General features: G+C 40.7%; 2 protein-coding genes across 3 annotated transcripts; both read right to left on the reverse strand.

The window, feature by feature from the left end:
• Positions 1 to 78: 78 nt before the first annotated feature.
• On the reverse strand, positions 79 to 13,704 carry dennd1c (DENN domain containing 1C). 2 transcript variants are annotated; one of them, XM_042484679.2, is made up of 23 exons: positions 13,518 to 13,704; positions 12,247 to 12,311; positions 11,529 to 11,572; positions 10,285 to 10,334; positions 10,081 to 10,200; positions 9,894 to 9,963; positions 9,717 to 9,797; positions 9,558 to 9,623; positions 8,248 to 8,301; positions 8,015 to 8,125; positions 7,677 to 7,777; positions 7,489 to 7,534; positions 7,260 to 7,361; positions 5,326 to 5,451; positions 5,038 to 5,139; positions 3,080 to 3,170; positions 2,917 to 2,957; positions 2,773 to 2,823; positions 2,639 to 2,686; positions 2,358 to 2,465; positions 2,025 to 2,107; positions 1,697 to 1,904; positions 79 to 1,623 (listed from the first exon to the last, which is right to left on the reverse strand). In XM_042484679.2, exons 1-23 carry the CDS (start codon positions 13,532 to 13,534, stop codon positions 634 to 636), a joined length of 2,775 nt encoding a protein of 924 aa, XP_042340613.2. In that variant the 5' UTR covers positions 13,535 to 13,704; the 3' UTR covers positions 79 to 633. The 2 variants fall into 2 exon arrangements, with proteins under 2 accessions (XP_042340613.2, XP_042340614.2); XM_042484680.2 differs by lacking the exon at positions 9,558 to 9,623.
• A 1,532-nt stretch (positions 13,705 to 15,236) lies between these two features.
• Positions 15,237 to 19,046, reverse strand: LOC121941803 (tubulin beta-4B chain-like). The gene is made up of 5 exons (XM_042484681.2): positions 18,811 to 19,046; positions 17,523 to 17,631; positions 16,987 to 17,097; positions 16,522 to 16,766; positions 15,237 to 16,416 (listed from the first exon to the last, which is right to left on the reverse strand). The coding sequence occupies exons 1-5, from the start codon at positions 18,865 to 18,867 to the stop codon at positions 15,604 to 15,606; spliced, it is 1,335 nt and encodes a 444-aa protein (XP_042340615.1). The 5' UTR covers positions 18,868 to 19,046; the 3' UTR covers positions 15,237 to 15,603.
• Between the last annotated feature and the right edge of the window lie 5,564 nt (positions 19,047 to 24,610).

Consider the following 24,610-nt stretch of genomic DNA (forward strand, 5'->3'; position numbering starts at 1 on the left):
CATGGTACACAAGGTGTTCTGTAAATAAACCACGAATGCGCACGACTCTTGTTTTGGAGCATTGAAGAAATGTTTAGGTAGACATTCAAAATGTTAAGTTTATTTGTTTTTAAGTTATTCAGATATTCAGATTTTGTGTGAAAACTTATGCGATAATCATTTTCATTTGTCAGTTTTAGCTGGTGGATTGCATCTCTCTCACACGCACAAAACAGTCATGTATCAGTGGCACACAGGCCATCATACAAGAGCGAATATGCAAAACATTAATTGTTCCCACCTGAGAACTCATTCATTTCTACCTGGCAGCCTAGTTGCCTTAACTCTAAGTGAGGTTCACCAGTCATTATATCAAGTGTACAATTTTCAGAACAACAAAAATCTCTTGAAATATTAGCTCAGTCTCGGCTAGGTGATGTGTCAGTCAGTTTGTGTTTTTTTCCCATCGTCAACGAATCCCATGAAAAAAATGATTTAAAAACACATCAGTGAGCCACTGGATGACCAGTGCCTCCTTGAGGATGAACACACACTTTAGTTTGTTCTGACTTGATTTCATGTGCACCTCCCTGCTGCTGTAAATACTGCCAGTATTCAAGGTAGCAGGTTTGGTAGGGGGGGGGGCTTAACCCTTTAGGCTTCAAACCTCTTCTTGAGTTCAGACACTTTGAGTAGAGGCGGCTCTTCCTCCTCATGCCCTTCTGAGCGGTTGCTCCCTTCTGGTACATTGAAGTCACATTGCGGCTGAGTTTGTGCGTTCTCCCTGTTCCACAGCGTGTTGCAGGGCCTCCCAGATTCAGCCAGAGCCTTGATCCTGGACTTCACCTGGAGGCTCTGGCTGTGCCCCTGAGACGGGAAGCGTGCTACAGCAGACAGCACTTTAGGAGGGGTCGGTGTCATCTCCTGCTTCTCTTTATTTATGGCTCCTTCACTCTTTTTTTCATCATCTGCCGGAGGTTTAGGGTCAACAGTGAGACTCTGAGGCCCAGCAGAAGCTGTGAGTAGCAGATTGTCCTCCTGTCGTTGCTGCTCCTCCTCGACGTTGGGATGATGGGGACTGAGTTTGTTCAAAGATTCTGCCTCCTCTTTACCTTTCTCCTCCTGCTTCTTTTCTCCCTCTACTTCTCTTGCCTCATCCTTCTGCACTTCATTTGCTCTTTTTTCCACCTCTTGTTCCTCAGCTACTTCTTCAGTCTGACTTCGCTCATCTTTCCTTTTTTCTTTCAAACCTTCGTCCTCACATATCTCAGCTATTGCTCTCACAGGATCCTCTCCTAAACTCACTCTCTTCTCATGACTCTCTGCCTCCGTCACTTCCTCTACCTTCACTTCCTCATAGTTATTTCCGTTGTCTATTTCTTCTTCTTGTTTTCCATTTATTGCAACCTTCACCTCTTCCTGTTTCTTTTCAACCTCCCTTTGTGTGCTTTCTTTCCCCCCTATTTCACATACTGCCAGCAGGCTCTCTGTCCCCTCCTCCTCCAGCACACTGGTGTCCAGGCACAGCGAATCAGAGTCTTCTGTCAGGTCTTCTGTGGTTTCCAGATTCCAGCTGTGCAGGCTGCCGCTGCCGCTGATGGACAGAGACAGACTCTCCTGGCTCGGGTTGGCTTGAAAACCGCGCTGAAAAACACAACAGCTGGTGTTAAACCAGAAATTACATTCATGTGCGTGTTTCAGTCCCTCATCTTCTCACCTTGGTGATATAGTCGTGGCTGTCCGGTCCAAACAGATCCAAGCTGCGTGTGCCGTACAGCAGGCCGCGGTCATGAGAGCTCCGGGAGCTGAGTGTGTCAAAGATCTCTCCCAGCAGATCCATCTCCTCCGGGTCACACAGCAGCGAATCTTCACTTTCTTCTTCATCCTTCTGGAGCTCAGGCTCCACCACAGGCCCGGGCACAGCTCTGATGAGAGCGATAATAGACAGGATTGGGAAAAACAGGAGAAAACATTCTGCATATTCTTATCTTTTTTCTTTGGGTTTTCCACACTTTAGCATCTCTCAGTTTCTCTCCTTCACTCACCCATCCCATGTGTCTCCAGTGCCCTGCATGTTCTCCTCGCCTCTGGGAGCCCTGAATTTGTGAGCAGGCCGGCGGGGACGCGACTGACATGAGGTGACATTGAGTAACAAAGCAAAGGAATAGCAACACAGCATTCCCCAACAGATGTGACAGATGTCGGGGGGAAATCACAATAAAAGGATAGAAATGGAGCAATAAAAGGTGCAGAGGAGCACAGAGTAGCAGTGCGGGACAGCAGAATAAGCAGATTAATTAATTAGGAGGACATATATGGATGCAAAATTCTGTCAAATAAAAAAAAAAAAAATGGGATTGTTTTGAGACAGATCTCACCCTCCCGAAGTGTTGTGTGATCGGCAGGCGATTTTGCAAGCAGTCAGATTGGGCACGGCGGTGTGACACAGATCCTCCTCTCTGTAGGATGTGTTCTTCATTGTGGGCCTGCATTAAACACACACACACACACACACACACACACACAGAGAGACACATACACATACATACATACATACATACACACACACACATACATACACACAAGGAATTAGTATTATTGTAAAACCAAAGCAGAATTTGTTCAATCAAAGCATGTACCCACATAGACACTGACCCACCTTGGGTGTCAGCAGGTTTCTCAAACCAGACTTGGCGAGACCTTTGGCCTGGGAGAGATTAATGTCATTGTGAGTCATTTTGATAATGTAGACTGAATTTACTTGCAGGAAAAAACAGTTCTGCTTATACTCACCCCCATGTTTGCTTTGGACTTCATGTTAAGGATGAGCGCTCCTCCCCCTTTCTGTCAAAAGTAAAAGTGCATCAGTGTTGGACTTTTCAAGGAAATGGGAACAAACTTCAAACTGTTTTATTAAAAAGGAAAAAAAAAGCTTACCTTCAAATTACCAACTAACTGTTGATAAGATTTGCCTCTCCCTGTAAACAGACAGAACCACAACGGGAAGAGGATAAGTGGTAAATGTGTAATAGGAAACTGGACACACACACACACACACACAGACGCGCACACACAAACACACACACACACACACACACACCTGTAGCAGTCTCACACTTTAAGATCTCCTCCTCAAAGAGATCATCTAGTTCCATCTCTTTGTTCAGAATATCCAAGCGACCATCAATGAACTAAAAATGAAGAAAGAAAAACAGTTGATAACTTTATTTTTAAAGTATTTGATCAAATTATATGAGAAAGGTTTACTCATAAACAGTAACATTAGGATGACCTACCCACATACTGACTGAAACAGCAACCACTACCTCACCCATTAACTTAAAATTAGCATCAAAGGATGTCAGAGACATTTGTTAACTAGCTGCAACATTTCATTTTACAGTTTTTCTCAGTCACTTTGGTACATTTTGCAAAACGTACATTTCACAGCACCACACAATGGTTTACCTGCAAAAGCCTCTAACTTGCTCTAAATCCTTATGTCAATGAACAAGTTCAGTCTTTTTTTTAAAATAACCATACAGGTACTGATACCTGTACCCTAAAAGTGATACAGATATGAACAGAGCTCTTTATTATCTATGTACAATATGAGTGGAGTGGCATGTGGTATAGCGATACTTGGTTCATTCAGTGGCTCGGCGTTGGATGTTATTAGGTACTGCTGTGTTAGCTTGTACTAATTGTTGCTGGAGATGGGAGCAACAGAAAGTTTGCTGATCCAGCGTTGAGTTGTGACAGTCCAGGATCAGACCCTTGGTGCAAAAACGGATCTAATGCAGATATTGTTTGACTGAATATGTTTCTATACTTGGCTATTTTGTTAGATACTATAAAGGTTTGAGTCGTGTTATTGTTTATGAACAGAATAATATTTAGCCATGTCAATATAACAGTGTAATTTGTAAGCATTTTCTGATGTTTCAACAGTACAAAGTTACACATTACTGTCTGTGGGAGACTGATTGCAAGATTGGACTGGATTGACATTTACGCCTTAAGTGTTTGTACTGTATATGTTGACAGACCATGTCACTGCGATACAGAAAAGAAAAAGACAAGACTGTTTAACAGCAGTGCATAGCACAATGGAAAAATATAAAATTAGAAATGTAAACATAGGAAACACCCCCTAGGCAGAACTCTACGTGCAGCGCTGTTCACCCTGCTGCCATCTGGAAAAAGATATGAAGTATCCACTGCAGAACCACCAGACTACAGAGCAGCTTCTTTCCCCAGGTTGTGAGGCTCCCTAACTCCTCCTTCAACGCCAAAAGATGTAGCAGGATTTAGGATCACCTTAAAATTTCATTTCTTCTTAAACTACGTTTAGGAAAAATGACAATAAATGTACCTTGCACCTTGTTGTACCTTGTACCCTGTATGGACATTTTCAATGTAGCTTTTCTTCACTTCACACAATCCCCTTCATTAGTTAAAGTCAAGATTGGTCTGAAAGAGATTCATCACTTCAGGACACATTAAAAAAAATGTCTGATTGAAAATTATAGAAAAATATTCTTGACAGGCTATGACAACTGGTTAACCACTTTGCATGAATGATATATGCAATAAACTAAGATGTTTTGGGGTTAAGGCTAAGACATAGGGGACATAGGACACTTTGTCATTGTAGATGTACAACAAAAATATTTTTGGTTACTTTCAGGCTGACAGCTGCACACAAATGAAATAAAACTTTGCTGAGAGTACCAGTCGGTATACTACTTCTTGATCAACATGGTATAAGCAGTTGATAATGTAGGAAAGAGCAGACAGTAATCATTTGTATTTATGTGCCAAAGCATTTGCTGATAGTAAAAAAAAGAGAGAGAGAGAGAAATAAAGAGAAACTGCTTTTATGTTGTGCACAGGTGACATGACATGGTCCTTCAAGTTGTTCAATTCTGATCTGAGAAATGTACCAAAGCAACTGAGAAAAACTATAATTCTCTGCCGAGCAAGTCCTTCTCTAGTGTTGTAATTGCAGTATCTTTGCAGCAGAGGGCGGTAACTGACATGAGGCACAGTGTGTACCTGTTTGAAGGACTGTAAATGAATGGCACTCTGAAGAAACTGCCTCATACTGGCAGACTTGTGATCTAGAAACAGCTCCTCACTGAACCACAGCTCACCCTTCTGCAAAGAAAGAAAGACAGCAAGAAAGATAAGCACAGCAAAACAGAGGAGTCACAAAAATGTACATAAACATATGTATATAGCCACTAGAAATGCAGAGAACAATTTACATTGAAATGCATATAAAGGTCTAAACAATACATTTTAGCAAACTATTATTATCTACTCCACTACTGAGTGACTGACCTTGTGACCCTGCAGTGCATCCCTGTAACCTCCAAACAGCAGAGCCTGGGCTTTCAGGAAGGCCCTTGAGACACCACAGCCAGGAGACACCGCCTGACGCTTTAAACATACCTTCAGCCCGGACATCTGGAGACATATGCACATTTATATCTGTGATATATATCAAGAGCAAATGCTGCAGCTAAAAAACAATTATGAGGACATCATCCGGTTAAGAGGAGCTGGGGTTGACGTGCAAAAGGTGCTACAGTTTGTTGATTGAATGGAGTGACTGGAAATCTAGAAAAAGCTCCTAATATGTTTATTGCAGCTTCTAAATAAACTTGAATAGCTGCCCACACACTACATGGTAGACATGACCAAGTACACTTTAAAATCTAAAAAGTTGATCTTACTTAAAATAATCTTGGAAACTGATTGCCTTGAAAAGGAAAGTAAACATAACTATTAATCTTAATTTCTGTTTACTTAAGATCTACTTGTTTAATTAACTTAACATTTAGCTGTATTTACTTCATTTTGTTGAATTGTAGCAACTTAAAGACAAGTGAAATTACCTTGTTCTTTCTGCGTGTCATGTGATCTTCACAAAGAGGATTTTGCTGATGATGAAGTTAAGAGATCTGTGAGTTCTGCTTTCTTAACATGTTTAAGAACTAACACATATGATTGTATTTTTCATTAATTTTGTTAAGGTGCTGCAACTTAAAAATGACAAGTTTAATTAATCTAAGTTTTAGCAACTTAAGTAAACCAAGTTTTCTGTGCTATATATCTGTATTCTGCTGGTTTCAAACTTGTCAATTACATTTTCAAGTAAATTTGAGCATTAGATATAAAGTAAACATGAATTAAGATTAATAGTTGTATTTACTTACATTTTTCAAAGCAATAGCTTTCCTAGATTTTTTAAAGATCAGCTTGTCAGATTTAACATTGTACCTGTATGTGGTTGCAGCCTGCTCACGGTTCGTCTGATGATCTGGGGTGCTTGGCTGTTGATTGATTTGCTGGATGTATGAAGAATTGCTAGATGAGGCGAAACTGATTTGACTGACTGTTGCACCAAAAAAAAAAAATCCCCCCAAATAAACACGGCTATAGGAAAACAAAGTGCAAATCAATGGAGCACTACAAGAATTAATCAAACAATATAACTAAGATTTACCCCAAAACAGGTTGAAGATTGAAGACTTGGATCTTCCCTGCTTGACTGATTTAGCACACCTGCCTCTACAGAGAGGATCCTGATGCCAGGTCATGTGATGCATTCAAGTGACCCAAAAAATGGGAAATTATAAGACCTTGCTAGAAACAGCTCCAACAATGTTCATATCACTGAAAATGCAGCTAAAAGCCTGTTTCTATTGCAGTAACTTTTTCTGAACTATTTCAGGAACTCAAGAATCCTGCCAGGTTTCCACCAGAGGAACCAAGGTCTAAATTTGGTTGCTCTGCCACAGTTTCTGGCCCCAAAATATCACTGCTCTGAGGTTGTGCTAATGCTGATCATCACTTTTTGGGCCCAGATATCAAGCAGCTAAATCATTCAAAAAATGTATTAAAACAGTAACCAAACACTGGTGAGCTGCTTACTTTACTTGTGTGTGCAAGTTGTTGATTTTAAGTCTATCTACAGTCTAATTTTCCTGATCTTCACTGTTCTACAGATGTGGTTGTTAACATAATCAAGAGTGCACAAAGGGACTCTTCCTTCCTAATTTATTTCCAGAATTAATTTCCTGTTGCATCACATGTCAGCAGGACACCTGCGCCCTGTATAACAACCATCTGTGGTACAAGTTTCACTTAAGTAACTCTCAAGTCATACTTATTATCAAAATAGTGAAGAGTTAAGTGGGAGACAACAAAAAGATGTGTACAATCACACAAGCCTTCACATAGCGTGTGTGTAATAGTGGACTATTTCTTACCACATCTGAAGGTATCCTTTTCATGTCGTCAAAGGGGGTTTCCAGAGTGTTGGTGTCCACATTTAGAATTACAACTTCCTCTAACCCACGACTCCTCACCCTCTGTCAAACAGACACAGAGACACCGTTTAATCTGTTGGATCTGTCATTTTCTGGAGACAAACCTAGTAGATTAATAGGTTTGGTAATGTATTTGAATGACTGTAATGTGTTTTAATTGGTAGTTTACCTCAGATAGACTGGTGTGGACCCCTATTAGGTAAGGCATAGGTGCACTGTAACCAAATAAGAAAAGTTTGAATCCAATGTAGGTAGGTAATTAGGTATGTAGGTGGGTAGGTAGGTAGTTAATGAGGCAGGTAGCTAGAGTACCAGGCAAGAAGGAAGGAAAGCAGGTAGGTAGGTAAGACTTCTTACCAGCAGTAGTCCAGTAGGTGGGGTGGCAGGACAGGAATGAAGATGTGTTGCCAGTACATCGGGTATAACACAGCACTGACTGCATGCACGCAAGATGTCAGCTACACACAACACAAAATGGACGACTGTTTCAGACCACATCAACATGCAGGACACAAAAGTCTTATTGTGTGGTCTGCCATAGTCAGATGGTGGTCAATTTGCGACTATGAGGAAGCACAATGAAGATACTTCTAGCTGCACTCTGGTTTCCAAGTAGTTGCAATCAGCAGAAAGTGATTTCTGTCTGACATAAGTAAAACAGTATTAAAATAAAAGATGAAAAATGTGTTTCTTACTGTGCTCAGTTTGCTGGCAAAGATGAGAATGCGTCTCTCAAACAGCATGCTGGCATAGAGCTGGAGTAGGTTCCCAACATCCACTGCCACAATCAGCTCTGTCAAGTTCCTCTGGTAAACCCACAGACACATGCACACAGATATTAGTCTGAACAGACAAAGTGTACATAACCCGACGTGGACCTGCTGTATAAGATAGAAACCCCAAGGTTAGTTTAGTCTTTCATACTCACATTTTCAGGAATGGAAGGGAGACTTTTGGGGTCTGGAGCAATGAAATATGGAACCTGGTCAAAACGAATGAAACAAACTGCATTGAAAAACTGGGGAAATTTAATTGAAGTGTTGATTACAGTTTATGATTTAAGATTTACATTCCAAATCTGTTAGATGCAAACTATTGTGTAAGCTATTGTCTTACTTTGACACTACCTTAAAATTAAAATCACTGAAAGTGTCTGTATGGGGGCATTTTATACTGCTTAAGCCATGTAAAGTATTTACATTTAGTAATAACCTCTCTATATAGAACAGTCCCTGCATTGCAACAGTTATCATAAATTCAGCAAAACCCTGTGAATTCTGTGCAACCTTGCAAATTTGTCCACTGCAATTTAACCACAAATCTGACTATTGACAGATAAACACAGTCATAAACACAGACACACAGTGACAGGACTAACTGTTAACATGACATGGCTAACATAATCCCCACAGTTATAAACAGATGTAATGACAGACTTGAGCTGTTTTGGTGTCAGCGTGAGATTTATGGCTCGATGGGTTAGGATAGGTGGGTAAATATGACAAGTAAGGATGAGAACAAATTGTGCTGTGTTAGCTCATGCTAATTGGGCGGAGAGAGCAGGAGGAGCGGCTCTTGGAGAAGGTCTGCGCTGTGTAGAAAGGCAGCAAAAGCTGAAAGTCCTTGGAGGGGACTGACAGAACATTTTATTGTTAGTGGTGGAGTCAACCATTCCTGTAAAAAGTGCTTCCAGTTTCTTTATGAAATATCAGAGTTGTGTTAACTTACCGGATAAACCACACGGGCTGTTACCATAGTAACCATGCATGTCACCATATAATTTAGGATTTAAATGATGTGGATTAAAGCTTTAATCATATCCTTCTCATTTTTGGCACTATAATTGTCTTAGATATTTCTTTCAAGTCAAGAATTTATTATTTTGGAATGAAACTCCAAACAATAATCCACAAAATACAACCGGTTGTAGCTATGAGTCGTATTAAGGTGTTTCTCGTCAGACAAAACACTTGTTGTGTGGTCAGTACAGTCATGGGTTATTCAAAGGTTATGGACACAAACAGTCAGCAGTTCCAAAGGTCACAATGAATTGCAGACATTAGTGCAAATTGTGTTAAGTTTGGCTAAAACATTTGATTGGATGGGTGAGCAACAAGGTTTTAGTCTGCACACATCAGGTTTAGCCATCAAGCACAGACAGTCGAAGTTTTCCAGCAGGAGTTAGTCTGTTTCCACTCAGCCGTTATCCCAGACCACATGAACCCCTGTGGGACTCACCCCCTCTTGTCCCTCTGGGTGTCCAACAGGATGGGACACCTCTGTGGTGACCAATAGCTGCTCTCCCTCAGAAAAAAACACAACAGGCTAACCACTGACAGAAAACAGCCATAAAGTCAAGAGTGACTCCTGGTTCTTTTTGGATAATTAGAGATTTACCATCTGCAGAGTGACAGATCCAGCTGCCAGTGGTAAGGGCTGCTTGTAGAGCGCAGCCAGCAGCGCTTTCATCTCATTGGTCTGTTGGGAACATTATGATTGTGACGTTAATGAAACTTTAACTAGGATGTGCAGAATAGACAGCAGAAAGATTACGCACAAGCAATGAAAACTCACCTGTCCTTTTGAGAGGTAATCAGCCAAGTTGTTGAGAAGTTTGTAAAACACTTCAAACCATGGAAGATAACTGTAGTCGAATTAAAAATAATTTTCATCAGGATATTAAAGGCTTGACGATTTTGCATGAAAATTACTCTTCTATCACCCCTCTCAAACGCACTCAGACACTCTCGCACAAATGTACCTGAGTATGCAGAGGCAAGTATGTGTGCTGTTGGTGAGACGGCAGAAGCCAAACCGCTGGCATCCCTCAAGGTCAGTCAAAACAAAAGTAAAGTGCTGCACGGCCACTCCCTCCCTCGCCCTGCGCAGATGAATTTAATGATATGCAGACATAAACAAAAACAAACTCGAAATGTAAACTGGAGTAAAGACAGTTTATACTCACCTTTGTATGTCATAGGGGAAGCAGAACCTGGGTAATGTTTGACAAGACTCCTGTAGTGGGATAGAATAGTTTGTGTAAATAGAAATGTGAAAAACCACCTAAATGTTAAACCTAATGCTAATTTTCAGGTGCATATTTGTATTTATGGTTTTTACTTGCATTTACATACTTAAACCGTCAAAAAACACTTTATTTTCCTAATGCAGTCTACGCTGGAACACCTGTATTCACTCTCTGTCTACAAAGGTTCGCTTAGTGCCTGTCTCTTTGAGCTTTGTCTCTAGTCTTCTCTGCACAATCATTGTAGAGGGGGAAATGACTGTAACGAACAGCTGTGCTTTTTTACTCTGAAAAATCACCAATAAAACCTTTTCATGTGACAATTTCCAGTAGGAATCACATCAAAAATCAGGGAGCAAGCAGCTACATTTAGCAGTCTAGGCTATGTTACATTTACAGTAGTGTAAACGTGCCTAAAGCAGATGACAATATAAATAAATGCGGCAAACTATGATGTCACGCTGTTGCCAGAGTAGAAAAAACAACTGGAAATGGAGTATTCAGAACAGTTTCAAGCCTGAGGTTTTTCAGTAATTACTTTTACATACGTACCTCATTAGTTAAAACTTTGGCTATTTTTAATATGATCTTCCTTCCATGTTCCACTATATATTAGACACAAAATATGAAAGAGCATGGAAAGCCCCCTTACAGGCAGGTACTGAACAGTAGTTCAATAGTCTATCTTATTAGCATTAACCACAAGTAAAGCTGAGGCTAGTATGAAGGTTAGTAGTTTAACAGGTATTTGGTCATAAACCAAAGTACTGGACGAATGAAAGTTTTTATAATTTATCATGAGGGCGACACCATTGTCTGACCCAAATTCCACATCATTCCATCCAACACTGCTGCTGAGACATTTCACTCAAAAATAAAAATGACATTGATTTTATAGTGCCACTACAGAATGTCTGTGAGATTCATCCACTGGGGATCATAAATATATATATATATATATCTATCTATATATATATATATATATATATATATATATATATATATATATATATATATAAATTTCATGGCAACCCACTCATCAGCTTTTAGGATATTTCAGTATAAACCAAATTGGTGGACAGACCAAGGATAAACAGTCTGCTATGGACATTTTTACTTGACAATGTATCCCCAAATTATTATAATATCATAGGATCTGTGGTGCAGGAGACATGAGTGGTTACCTCATCGCTGAAGTCCTCTGGAAACTGAAACAGTACACCAGGATCTATAACATTAAAAAGAATGAATACAAGAATGAACGTCTTCGCTAACAATGCAAATATTCATTAAGTACTATTAAGTACTAGAGAAGCTTTTAAATGTTTCACAAGGCAACAATGGGTGGAGTTAAAAGAAGATAAAGTATGTGTGGCAACAAATTATAAAAAGGAAATTACATAAATGCTGCATGTCAGTAAAAATAACTAATAATTTATACTTTTTCAGTCGGCTGCTTTGGTCAGATTACCAAAAACCCATCTGGTTCAAGAGTGACTAGACAGGCTGTGCGGTTTTTCTGATCACATGACAGGAAGTATGAATAACTCTCAGCTCAGCAGAAACACCTTAATTTAGATTTGTAATGTTATAAATGTATCAATAAATTATCTTTCTTGCTTTTTGAAGTTTGTTGCAAATATTAGACAGTGGTTAGCAATCAGATTGTTGTTGTGCATCAGGAAAATGACAAGAAAAAGGTGAGTCACGGGAAGAATTTGAGGAACAATTTTTATCAACTTCTCTGTTGCTTAGAAAACACCCTGCAAACAGCTCTGTAGCATAACACACACACATGCACACACACACACACATACACACACATGTATAGGCTGTAACAGGCTGTGAATCACACTATTATTGGCCCAGGTTTGCTGCACTGAATAAAGACAGGGGACTCACCTTTGTCTCTGGCTACGGGGCAAGTTGCTTCAAAGAACCAGTAGAAGGTTCGCTCAGGGTTTTGTCTGACAAGAGATTCACAGTACCGATGTCAGATTCTTCTTACATTGAAACATTTCCACAGTAATGCTGAAACTTTCCAGTTAATCTTTCCTTCATTTATCATATTACTCAAATTGTAATTTCACAAAACATAGATGATTTTGTTCTCAGGAAATTAGGAAACTGGTATGCTGTTGAGGACAAAGGTCAACTGTGATGAGACAGGTGGATCTACAGAGAGAGTTAAGTGGAGTGGTGGAATGTAACTAAGTACATTTACTCAAGTTCTGTACAATTCTGTAACAATTTTAAGGTACTTAACCTGAGTAAATGTAACTAAGTACATTTACTCAAGTTCTGTACAATTCTGTAACAATTTTAAGGTACTTAACCTGAGTAAATGTAACTAAGTACATTTACTCAAGTTCTGTACAATTCTGTAACAATTTTAAGGTACTTAAGGTACTGAGTAATTCCAGTTCATGATACTTTCTGCTTCTACTCCACTACATCTCAGAGACAAATCTTGTACTTTTTTAATGCCACTATTTAATAAATTTCCAGTGAGCAATGTTGCAGATTGAGAATATTAATATAACATATCAGTAAACATTAATCAATCAATGTTATGATGTGTTATTAAAGATTAAACAATACAACATTTTTCTAAAGTAGTTCAAAAAAGCTCAACCTTTACCAGCTGCAACATTAATGTGATGAACATATTAATGCCTCAGTAATCATATTACAATCAAATCAAATTGGTGTGAAATAACTGTCTAAACTCTGAAGTGTGACAGCTGTGATCAAAATCTGACACCCCAACAATTTTAGAATATTAATCTGAAATGGGCCAATTAGCATAATAATTACTTTCACTTTTGTTACTTGTATTCAAATAACTTAACTTCAAATGACTTTTACTTTTAGTAGAAGAGTATTTTTACACTATTGTATTGCTACTTTTACTTAAGTAAAAGATCTAACTATTTCTTCCGCCGCTGATTAAGTGCGATTACATTAAAAAAATTAAAGTTAGAAAACAGATATCCATTTAGCTCTGCTTTGAATAGGCCTACCATGAAGTTCATGGCAACATATAAAGGGCAAGAAAGTTGCTGCAGGAAACTTCCTGTGCAGCTGTGAGAGGAAGTAATAAAAACCACAAGAACACACTGACGGGCAGAGTGATGATGGAAGTCAAGCAAAAAAATAAAGTGATAACTCACTTCAGTCTGGAGCCCATTCTGTCTGAATGTGTCTGTGTCCATGTGTCTTTCCAGGAGGACAGAGGTCTTCAGCAGTTGTATCAGATGACAGTCATACCTCTGAAGAAGCAGTGGTGTAAATGAAGGCAGACAGCGACGGTAGCAGCAGTCTGTGCAATCAGCGCAATTCGAGTGACAGAACACTTCCTGATCTATGTCAGTATGTGTGTTGTGTCAGTGTCTGTATATGACGTCTGTTGTAAGACTACCTCTCAGAGCTGTAAGCCTCATATCACTTCTCTTAGATTTCTGTTATTTGTCCTTTGATATTTTTTCCGTTTCCTTACTAAAACTTGGATGTTCTCGTCCATTTCTAAAATTAGCAGCTTCAGGTCAAAGGACAGTCTTAAGTTACAAATCTTATATCTCTGCATGAGCAGCTGCAAAAATAATCAAGATATAGAAACAGCATTTCTGCTCTTTGACCTTTGAGATTTGCATAAAAAATCTCTTCATTTCTCTACATTTCATTTAATGTTTAATGCATCTGTGAATATAACCACGAGAACTACTGCCCAATCAAGCACTATAGCATAAGGAAATGTCATTAACATACTTGTAGGGTAACAGAAACATCAGAGCAGATGCTGCGTATCTGTTTATCGCCTGATTTATCTAAAAAGAACTGCTTTTTGTCTTTAGTGTATGTTATAAACCAATAGATAAAAACATTAAAACAGCGGGCTGGTGAAATCAATAAGATTGATCATTTTGTCACAATGTTCTGCTGGAAAACCTTGGGTCCTGGATGATCCTCATGTGGACACCACTTGACACCATTCTCTCAGACCAAGTACACCCCCTCATGGCAACAGCACTTCCCAATAACACCCCCACACCCCACCCCATCAGGACAATGCACCATGTCACACCATCAAACTGCTCAGGAATGTGACAAAAAGCACGAAGCGTCCACCTGGCCTCCAAATTCCCCAGATACCAGTCCGACTGAACCACCACCGGACATGCTAGTATCCCACCTCCCAACCCCCATGATCTGAAGGATCTGCTACCAACACCCACTGCTAAACACACCAGGACACCCTTTGAGGTCCTGTGCCCATGCCTCGACAGGTCAGAGACATATCTTATCCGAGGAGGCCCGACCATGGCTCGGGAGTACCTTTTGGGTATCGTCCTTTCCCACAAATGCTCAATCAGATTGGGATCTGGAAAATTTGGAGGCCAGGTTACTCCTGAGCATTTATTATGGTGCCGCATGGTGCATTGTCCTGCTGAGGGGCCACCGTCATCAGGGAGTGCCATCAGTCTACATGGAAAGCTGACTGCGTGTGTCTTGCCCAAATAATCAGGCTTCAAAATCCTCTGCTTTTCATATAAAGAGGTATTTCTGACACGTCATAACAGAGACAACAAGGTATCCACATCCTGCTCAAGAGAGGCACTGAACTCATAAATCTCTTCACTGCCTCCTAGTGGCGTTCAAGCAAAACTGCCTAATCTGTGAACGACATATGTCTCCATTTTGGTGTGTTTTCATGCTGTGACATCGAGAGTAAAACTTGAGGCAAAATTTTAATACTCTGGTCTGTTTGAATCAATTTTTGGGAAGGCATGTCAGCAAACCTTTTCCACATAAATATACTGTGTACAGTTCATTTAAAAATGCATTAAAATTCAATATGTATCACACAGAAGAACATCCAACAAGCAATGGGATATTTTTTCAACAAATTTATTTCAATCAACGCCAAATCGGACACATGATCAAAATTTTTGTCAGTGAATATTTGGCTCAGGTACTGTTTGACTGATGGTGATAAATGAACATAAACAGAAAGCTACTGACAAAACACCACGAGCATACCTGTTTTAGCTACTCCTATATGAGCACCAAGATGGGAGAGTCAGTTTAGTGACGTGAATCGTACTCTGGCTGGTGGAACGACGGTGAATGAAAGAAAGAGGAGGAGAATTACAGGGAGAAGTGAAGAGGGAAAGAAAAGTACTGTGTAAGAAACGTCAGAGAAAGAGAGGATGGATGGAGTTATGACAAAGTTATGAGAAATGATGAGTGATTTTAGCCTTAAGCCAAATCCTCTTCTCCCTCCTCCTCAAACTCTCCCTCCTCGGCCGTGGCGTCCTGGTACTGCTGGTACTCGGACACCAAGTCGTTCATGTTGCTCTCCGCCTCAGTGAACTCCATCTCGTCCATGCCCTCGCCTGTGTACCAGTGGAGGAAGGCCTTGCGGCGGAACATGGCGGTGAACTGCTCAGAGATGCGTTTAAACAGCTCCTGGATGGCCGTGCTGTTGCCGATGAAGGTAGCTGCCATTTTGAGCCCGCGGGGCGGGATGTCGCACACCGCTGTCTTGACGTTGTTGGGGATCCACTCCACGAAGTAGCTGCTGTTTTTGTTCTGCACGTTGAGCATCTGCTCATCCACTTCCTTCATGGACATGCGGCCACGGAACACGGCGGCCACGGTCAGGTAGCGGCCGTGGCGCGGGTCGCAGGCGGCCATCATGTTTTTGGCATCAAACATCTGTTGTGTGAGTTCAGGCACAGTGAGGGCTCTGTACTGTTGGCTGCCTCTGCTGGTGAGAGGGGCGAAGCCCGGCATGAAGAAGTGCAGGCGAGGGAAGGGCACCATGTTGACGGCTAGTTTACGAAGGTCAGCGTTGAGCTGACCAGGGAAACGCAGGCAAGTTGTCACCCCGCTCATGGTGGCAGAGACCAGGTGGTTGAGGTCTCCGTAAGTGGGTGTGGTGAGTTTGAGGGTGCGGAAGCAGATGTCATATAGGGCTTCGTTGTCGATGCAGTAAGTCTCATCTGTGTTCTCAACCAGCTGGTGGACAGACAGGGTGGCGTTGTACGGCTCGACCACGGTGTCTGACACCTGGAGACACAAAAACGCAAAAGTCAGGAAACATAAAAAGCCAGAGAAGACAAAAAAAACAACCCAAAAAAAACACCAAGAGGCTGTGCGTAATGATCACTGTACCTTAGGAGAGGGCACCACACTGAAGGTGTTCATGATACGATCGGGGTACTCCTCACGGATCTTGCTGATGAGCAGAGTTCCCATACCAGAGCCGGTGCCACCGCCCAGGGAGTGTGTGAGCTGGAAACCCTGCAGGCAGTCGCAGCTCTCCGCCTCCTTCCTCACCACATCCAGGACCGAGTCCACCAGCTCGGCGCCCTCTGTGTAGTGGCCCTTTGCCCAGTTGTTACCTGCTCCACTCTGGCCTGGAAGGAAAGGGTTAATCATAATCCACCATTTGAATATTCAGCCTTTTATATCCTGGCAAAAGTTCGTCATTTAAAATGAAAAATAATTTTACTTATATACACAGATTACAATTCTTCTTAACTTGCTGATATTCAAAATTAGCTTTCCTTTTACAGTGTAATAACCAACGTGTGTGTGTGTGTGTGTGTGTGTGTGTGTGTGTGTGAGATCATATACCAAAGACAAAGTTGTCGGGTCTGAAGATTTGTCCGAAAGGGCCGGAGCGGACTGAGTCCATCGTGCCTGGCTCCAGATCAACTAAGATGGATCTTGGCACGTACTTCCCACCTGGAACACAAATGCATGTGTCAATACTATTTTTATCAGAAAAGAAATGACAGACTATTGAACAGAGAGCTTGCAGTGGTACGAGGGGTGCAGCGGTAAACCGGCTAAAAATTGTTGGTTATCATACCGTGTACAATTGCTTAGATTGAAAAAAAAAGTGCAGACAGATTATCTCCCCTATATTTTTCAAAAGACAGACTTTTCACACATACTTGATGAAAATGAAAAATCCTTTTGTTTTCATTCCTTTAAGGGTAATGTAACTGATACTACTACTACTACTATAACAATAATAATTATAATAACAGTCTGGTACCATACACCATGGTGAAACTGCTATATTTTCGGAGATGGTTATCATGCTGTAAAAATCTTATACCGTTGCAACCTTAAGTAGCACACGTGTGGTAATGTTTAGCACTGACCTGAAGCCTCATTATAGTAAACATTGATCCTGTCCAGCTGCAGGTCACTGTCGCCTTGGTAGCTTCCTGTTGGGTCGATGCCGTGCTCATCACTGATCACCTCCCAGAACTACAGACAGGTCGATGGGTTAGATTAGACAGAAACCAGTTAATACAACCTTTCAGAACAGCCTGAATTTAATGACATCTTAACACTCAGCACATATTCATGGAACAGGCCTGCATTTATGTAGCGCTTTAAAAACCTGCTCCACCTGACTGACAAAAAACGGCATGTTATCATGATCGGCAGAAAACGGCTTTCATTTGAAATATTGGCACTGGCCCAAAATGAACACGCTGATAAGATGATGCTTTAATTATGTGACTTTAATGGGGTCAAATTTTGACTTAGGGAGACAAAGACCGTTACGGTATTAATTTTACAACTTGTTAATAATTTGTAAAAAGAAAAAAAAGGCATGTTCACATGTAACCTAAGCTCTAGTTTTGCCCAGTGAATGTGTACATTTTGAACAGCATTATCATTATATGTCTATTATATGTGTACATTTGCCACCAATGAGTCATCATAATAAGAGTATGCATAAGATGTTAATTCCACCACAGAAGAGACTTTATGTTCAATAACATGTGTGCATACATTGGCAATAAGCCAAAATTAGTTTAAAATATTGGCATATAGGGTATGGGCAAAAAAAAAAAAAACAATATATTTATATATATATATATATATATATATATAATAATCAAACTCAAATCAGCCTCTGGTTGAGCTAATTTTGAAATTAGGCAACATCCAACCATGATTTGATGCAGGGATGGTAATAAATAGCAGGCGAGGCCTTGTTTTCATTGCAATTAGATATGACCTAATATGTGTGTGTTGAAAAACTGCATGCCTGCCTGCCGGCGATCCAGTGCATTCGGTGTCTGAGCCGCACCCCTCACACACACACACACACACACACACACACACACACACACACACACACACACACAGACAGAGAGAGAGAGAGTTTAGGTGTTGTTGTAAAGGGCATCGGCGACGGCAGCGGGGATGTCTCGGCATGCCACCGCCCATCCTAAAGGATGCTATTGTAGGCTACGCTCCCCTCAGTCTTACACAACACTTTCCACTCCTCTGTGTTGACCTATTTAGTATTTCCTGTGGACATACTAGGCCTCTCCACACCCGACCCGTCGGCATACACACGAACAAACTTGAATTCAACCTCATAAAACAGTAAACTGTTGGTCAACAGGTTGACAAAACGTGTTTTCGTACCTTTGCTCCAATCTGGTTCCCGCACTGCCCGGCCTGCAGGTGCACTATCTCACGCATGTTGTCGCTGCGGTGTGGGGAGTCTCACGGAGAAGCAGGAGGGGGAAGCTGACGACGGGCTCCGGTTCTTCGGCTGGTCGGTTCTGCTCTTCCCGGATTACTCGACAGTCTGGCTGGATGTCGGAGGAGCTGTGGCTGCCTTGTGAGCTCTGTCTCGCCCTTCCCCTCGTTCGCGGCTGCGCGGTTCATCCCGGTGCTGCAGCATGACGTCATCTCCATGGCAACGGTGAACCGGGCACGGCCGGGAAATAGGCCTGCCTGAGCTGGCTGGTTGGGAGACCGGTTTTTGTGGGACTGGCATGGGTGTGAGACTGCACTGGAAGGATAAACAACGAGATTAATGGTCTTCTTAAAGCTCGTCTCGGCTGACTGTCTGCTGACATCAGCATGTGAAGGAGTTTGGCTTATAAATAAAGATGGAGCCTGAGTGTGATAGCAACACGTAGTAGATTTACATAAACTGTGCGGTTGGTTAGAAAGTCAGTCGTTTGAATATAAAAGCATACGATCACAGATTTGCATGTTATGTTGTTTTTATGGCACAGCTTGAGCAGTGATGTGTGTCTGGGTGTGGGCTTTCTGGAGTCATTTTCTGGGTAACAAGGAGTGCTGGCATGCAATGCATTTACTTGCAGCATGCAAGCACTTGCAGTGTTGTGAACTTGCTTTTTGATGACATTTCTTTTCATGCTGTAGCCTTCTTTTTAGTTTCATATAGATTAGCCTAGATTTTTTAATGTCGGCTATAGAGAACCCCAGCAATGAGTCCCCAAACCTGAAAATGAATTAGCATTTCAGCCATTTCAATACCCTCATCTCAGAGTCAGTGGGTTTTTTGAATGTTTTTTTTTTTGCTTAGAAGCCTTAAATCAGGTTGGTGGTTAACACAAATAGTGCAGTCGTAGCCTGTGATCCCAGGCCTTTAGTACTGTCAGTGTTTCCTCGGTGCGTACAGAGCTTGGCAAAGAGGCATTTTCATACTTCAACCTGGAACACGCTACAATAGGATGTGAAGCTGTCCAGCTTGATCCCACCAGGGGATTTTAAATGTGATTTAAGGGCTCTGGAAAACAGCATATTTGGAAACTTGTGCCTGTTTTTAGTACTTTTAATCTGCTTCCACTTAACACTTTCACTTAAATGTTTTATGTACTGTATTGATAAATCTGTCTGTCTGTAACCAATTGCTGTTGAAATTGCAATTTCAACTTTAGACTTTATGCATGCCCATCCTTGGCTTTCCCTCAAAGTCTTTGTGATTTCTCATTTCACAGGTTCCCATAGGATCTGGTTGCAACTGCTTCTGTGGTCCTGCTTGATGCCAACCCAATTGCCAGGAAAAAATGCTGGCATTGCACATTTGTGCAAAACACCTTATACTTGCATGTCATTACGTAGCAGATACGTTGAAACTTTAGGTTAAAACTTTGTCTTAACACTGTGACTAATGTTTGTGTGGTTTAGTCACAAAAAAAACACTTGAAATTATGTTTTGGCTCAAAAAATACCTTGTTGTGGGAGGCACAGTCCCCCTTAGAAAAGCAGCCACAGTATAAAACACAGCAATTCCTCAGTAAAAGGAAACCTCTTGTTATGTTAACTATCACAGTATACAACCACTTTTTCGTGCTGCTATGCCGGCTGGAAGTGCAGCTTTGTCCCAGTAATTTTGTCAAACTTTGTTTAACTTTGTTTTGTGCCACTATCTTGACAGCAAACACAGCGATGTCTGGGTGAACAACTGCTTCTTCAAGCAATGATCCTTGCAGGAAACCCAGCGATGTCTGAGTAGAAGACAATAGCTTTTCACGCCACTGTGTCAGCAAGAATAGCAGCTTAGTCTCAGTGCCACTATTTCTGCCGGAGATATTATTATCATTATTATTATTAATATTATTATATGCTATCATACACTATTATTAATAATAATTTTATTCATATTTTTTATAGTTACTGTGCTTTTCTGTCTCTCTCTTTTTCTCCACCCAACTGGTTGGGGTAGATGGTCACCCACCTAAAGCTGGGCTTCTATGTTAGAAACGGGTTTTCTGCAATAAACAGGTATGGTGCTAGACCTGCTATATGAAAAGTGTCCTGAGATAACTTCTGTTGTTATTTGGCACTATGTAAATAAAAATGACTTGACTAGGGAGTAACCTATGTTTATATGCACACATTGTATCCAAGATGCAAGTCCCGTCCTGCTTTTGATCATATTTGGAGTGTGATGTTTGCATGGAGCTTAAAGAAACTTTTTTTCTGTAATTTGGCCGTTGGGCAAAAATGTGCTTCTGGGCCTATTTCCAACCCCTCCCACTGTACTATGTGAGCTGCAGTTGTTCATTATCGCACATCTAAAGGCAAACATGTTCATGCTTGGATTAAAATGTGCACCTCTCAGGCTGCAAACATCAAATTCCCGGAGACCTCAGTAACCCAGCTGAATGTTGTTCATCATTAGGAAGTCGCTTGGTATTTTGTTTATGCTGTTGCCCATAGAGACAGGAAGTTTGAAAACAGAGGCTGGAAGTCAGTGAGGAAGGAAGAATAATGTGATAGCAAACAGGATGGCATTCCCCAACTTTTTCTTGCAGGCATCACAAGAAAACATCAAAGGCGAGGGAAATCTGATCACAAGCGATCACTCACTGATCAGCAGTTTTATATCAACTGGATCTTGACACAGCCTGGGTCAACTGAATCTAAGATCAAGCTATGTACACATTATAGTTATAATTGTTTCTGTTACCTTGACTGTCATTTCTTACCTGAAATGACCTTAAGCTACAACAATGACACCTGCCTGTGTACAGTAATTAGTCAGTATTGCAGACAGATCCTGAAAATCAAATCATACAATCAAACACAATCAAGCCAACAGACTCACAAATAACATCAGAATGAGTCAGCAGTTGACTGTGTTTAGCATTATGGGATTATGAGGCAATGGGCCCCTGGGCAACATTGTGTAAAGGCCCCACTTGAGAACTTGTAGCCAAATGCAAAAGACGGGGTTCAGCATTGTTGTATTTCTATATTAGTAGCTCTGCTATATAGTGAATGTATATGTTTGCTAGAATTTAGTTTCATTTTGGGCATCTGGAATTACTCTCTGCAAAAAAAGCCAATAAATACATACTGCAGCATTTCTGGAAAGCATGCAATAAATAAGTGCAATTTGTTTTAGTGTAGTGGTGTCTTGGTTTATGATGAAAAAAATGTCTGTGCATGCTTTCATTAGGAATTTGGCATGAAATGTATTCAACTTTCACATGCAGGAACTTGCAGTAATGTGAGCCTTATTTATTTGCCTCAGCATCAGTACATATATAGAGTAATATTTGATTACTCACTTTGATGTATTTATTCATAAAAAAAACATTATCTATCTTTTTCATACCTCTTTCTTGTGCTGCTGTGAAACATGAATTTGTCCACTGAGGATTCATAAATTCCCATATTATCTTATGAGTGACCTATTTTTACAGTACATGTCCGCATTGTATCATGGTTAAGAATCCAATCCTGGTTCATATTTTGTAAGGCATGTTTTCAGGAATTGTTGATGCCTGGTGGGAACGTGCAAAGCCAAAAATATCTAGTGATTTTTATATTAAGGTAATGAAACAGAATGGCAGTTTAGTCTGATTATCAGCCCACTGTCAACTGAAATGATAAGCTTTTTAAAGGTATACAAATGCCCATAAACATATAAAAAAAGAAAAAAAAGAAGAAAATACAGGCAGAGGGCAGAGTCTCTGCAGAAAAATACACCACTGCACACTTTTAGTGGACCATAAATGATAATTGAGAGTAATTACCTCTGTATGCAGGAAAGGGTGGTGGTCAATAGGTGTCGCTCCAGCCATGGTCGCTGTAGTAACACCTGGTATCCACAGAGAGGCGATAGATATCTTCTGTTGTTCAGCTGATCACATACTTTGTATTCTGTTCCTGCTGTCGTCTCTGTCCCCCTTTAGTGTTCTTTTGATAGGTTATAAAGTTGCAAGTATACCAGTATTCACATGCATCAGCCTGAGTGCACTTTACTTTTTGAATCTTTAATGCATATAATATAGGCAAGCTATATTCTATTAAAAACTGATTAAATGTCCCTGAACACATCATATATCCTCTTATATTGTATATATTGTTATCTCACTGCCATTCCTGCAAGTGTTCATGTGGATTATTTCCAATTTTGAGAAATAACTAGGATCACATATAGAAAAAACTCTCAGGCGGATTTACTTATGAAATTTAAAGGTATGAATGGTAGCCTCTGGTTTTACCTTTTCATCTCATTTCAATTTTTAATATATCAATATTCAGGGTTTTTCAGGAACACATTATGTTTTTACAGAGTTCAGAGTGCCTGAGGAGGACAGTGGAGAAATTAAAGACTACCACACACACACACACACACGCACGCACGCACGCACACACACACACACACACACACACACACACACACACACACACAGACCTCACTCAGACTTCACTCTGCTGCTGAGATTGCCTCTTCTTTTCCCGTGCAGTGCAGAGCATATTGTCCTTCTTTATGAACATATCCTGATGTCATTTATTCAAAACGCTCCATCAAACCCATAACGCCTCAGCTCACATGCCCCTATAGTGTCACACTCGTCTTCCCCTCTAAGCCTCAGCCTCAGCCTTACACATCAGTGACCATCATATGTGCATCTCCTGCTCTACATCTGTCCAACTTACCCACCACTTCCTCCCAGCGAGCTTAGTTAAAATGTCACACTTGGAAAAAACACACACTTCCTTAAGCTTCCTCCTTGCTCATAAATTTCATGGTTATTTAAATATGTTGCACCGAGGTGAACACTTGACCAGCAGTTTGTCATTTTATGCAAGAGCTGGCAGGTACATTCCCTCTCATTAATGGGAGTCATAAAACCACCCGGACTGTCGGAAACACCTAGATCCCCAAGAGGGGTGCTCAGCACCTTAAAAGGACACACACAGACACACACACACACACACACACACACACACACACACACAAACACAAACACACACACATACACACAGAGGAAAAAGTAAAAACAAAAAAGGGATCAGAGAAGGACAAAATTAAAGACTGGTGGAGCGCAGGAAAAAGGGCAACTTGATCCGCTATGTAATGAAACATATAATTTATTGTGTTATTTGCACAGTATCATAACGATCAAAATTTTATGCAACTGTGTTTTATTGCAGTGATTCAGCATTATGTTGTGTCACACCCCGTAAATCATTGCTGCTGCTGAAGGTGAATAAAAGTTAAGTGACACATGAATTACAGGAGCAGCAGCCTGCAGAAACCTATATTTACTTGTTCGTTTATATGACTGAGAAAAGTTAGGCATGAACGGGGGATGTGATTTTTGGCTGCTGGCCACTGTCGCTAATCAGTATGACAGTTCAGGCGAAGAAAACAGCGTACTGAGGAAGTGGGGAAGAGAGAGATCAGTTATGGGTGTGCAGTGTGTTTGCATGTGCATGTGGTATACGGACGTCTTAGAAAGGCTTCTTCCTATCTGTCTTTACATAATCAGCATTCACGTTTGTTAGCCAAGAAAGTAAAGAGAAGGAAAAATCTGCCTCTCAACATTTCATCTCAATTTCCCTTCATGGTATATCCTAGTGAAAAGAAAAGTTAATTAACATATATAAAAGAAGAGATTTAATTTCTCATTCACTGGTTTTCGTCACTCGGCCATATGATGATATG

This window comes from Plectropomus leopardus, chromosome 3, assembly GCF_026936395.1.
Source record: "Plectropomus leopardus strain MGB_pleo_1.0 chromosome 3, ASM2693639v1, whole genome shotgun sequence".
NCBI classification, from domain to species: domain Eukaryota; kingdom Metazoa; phylum Chordata; class Actinopteri; order Perciformes; family Serranidae; genus Plectropomus; species Plectropomus leopardus.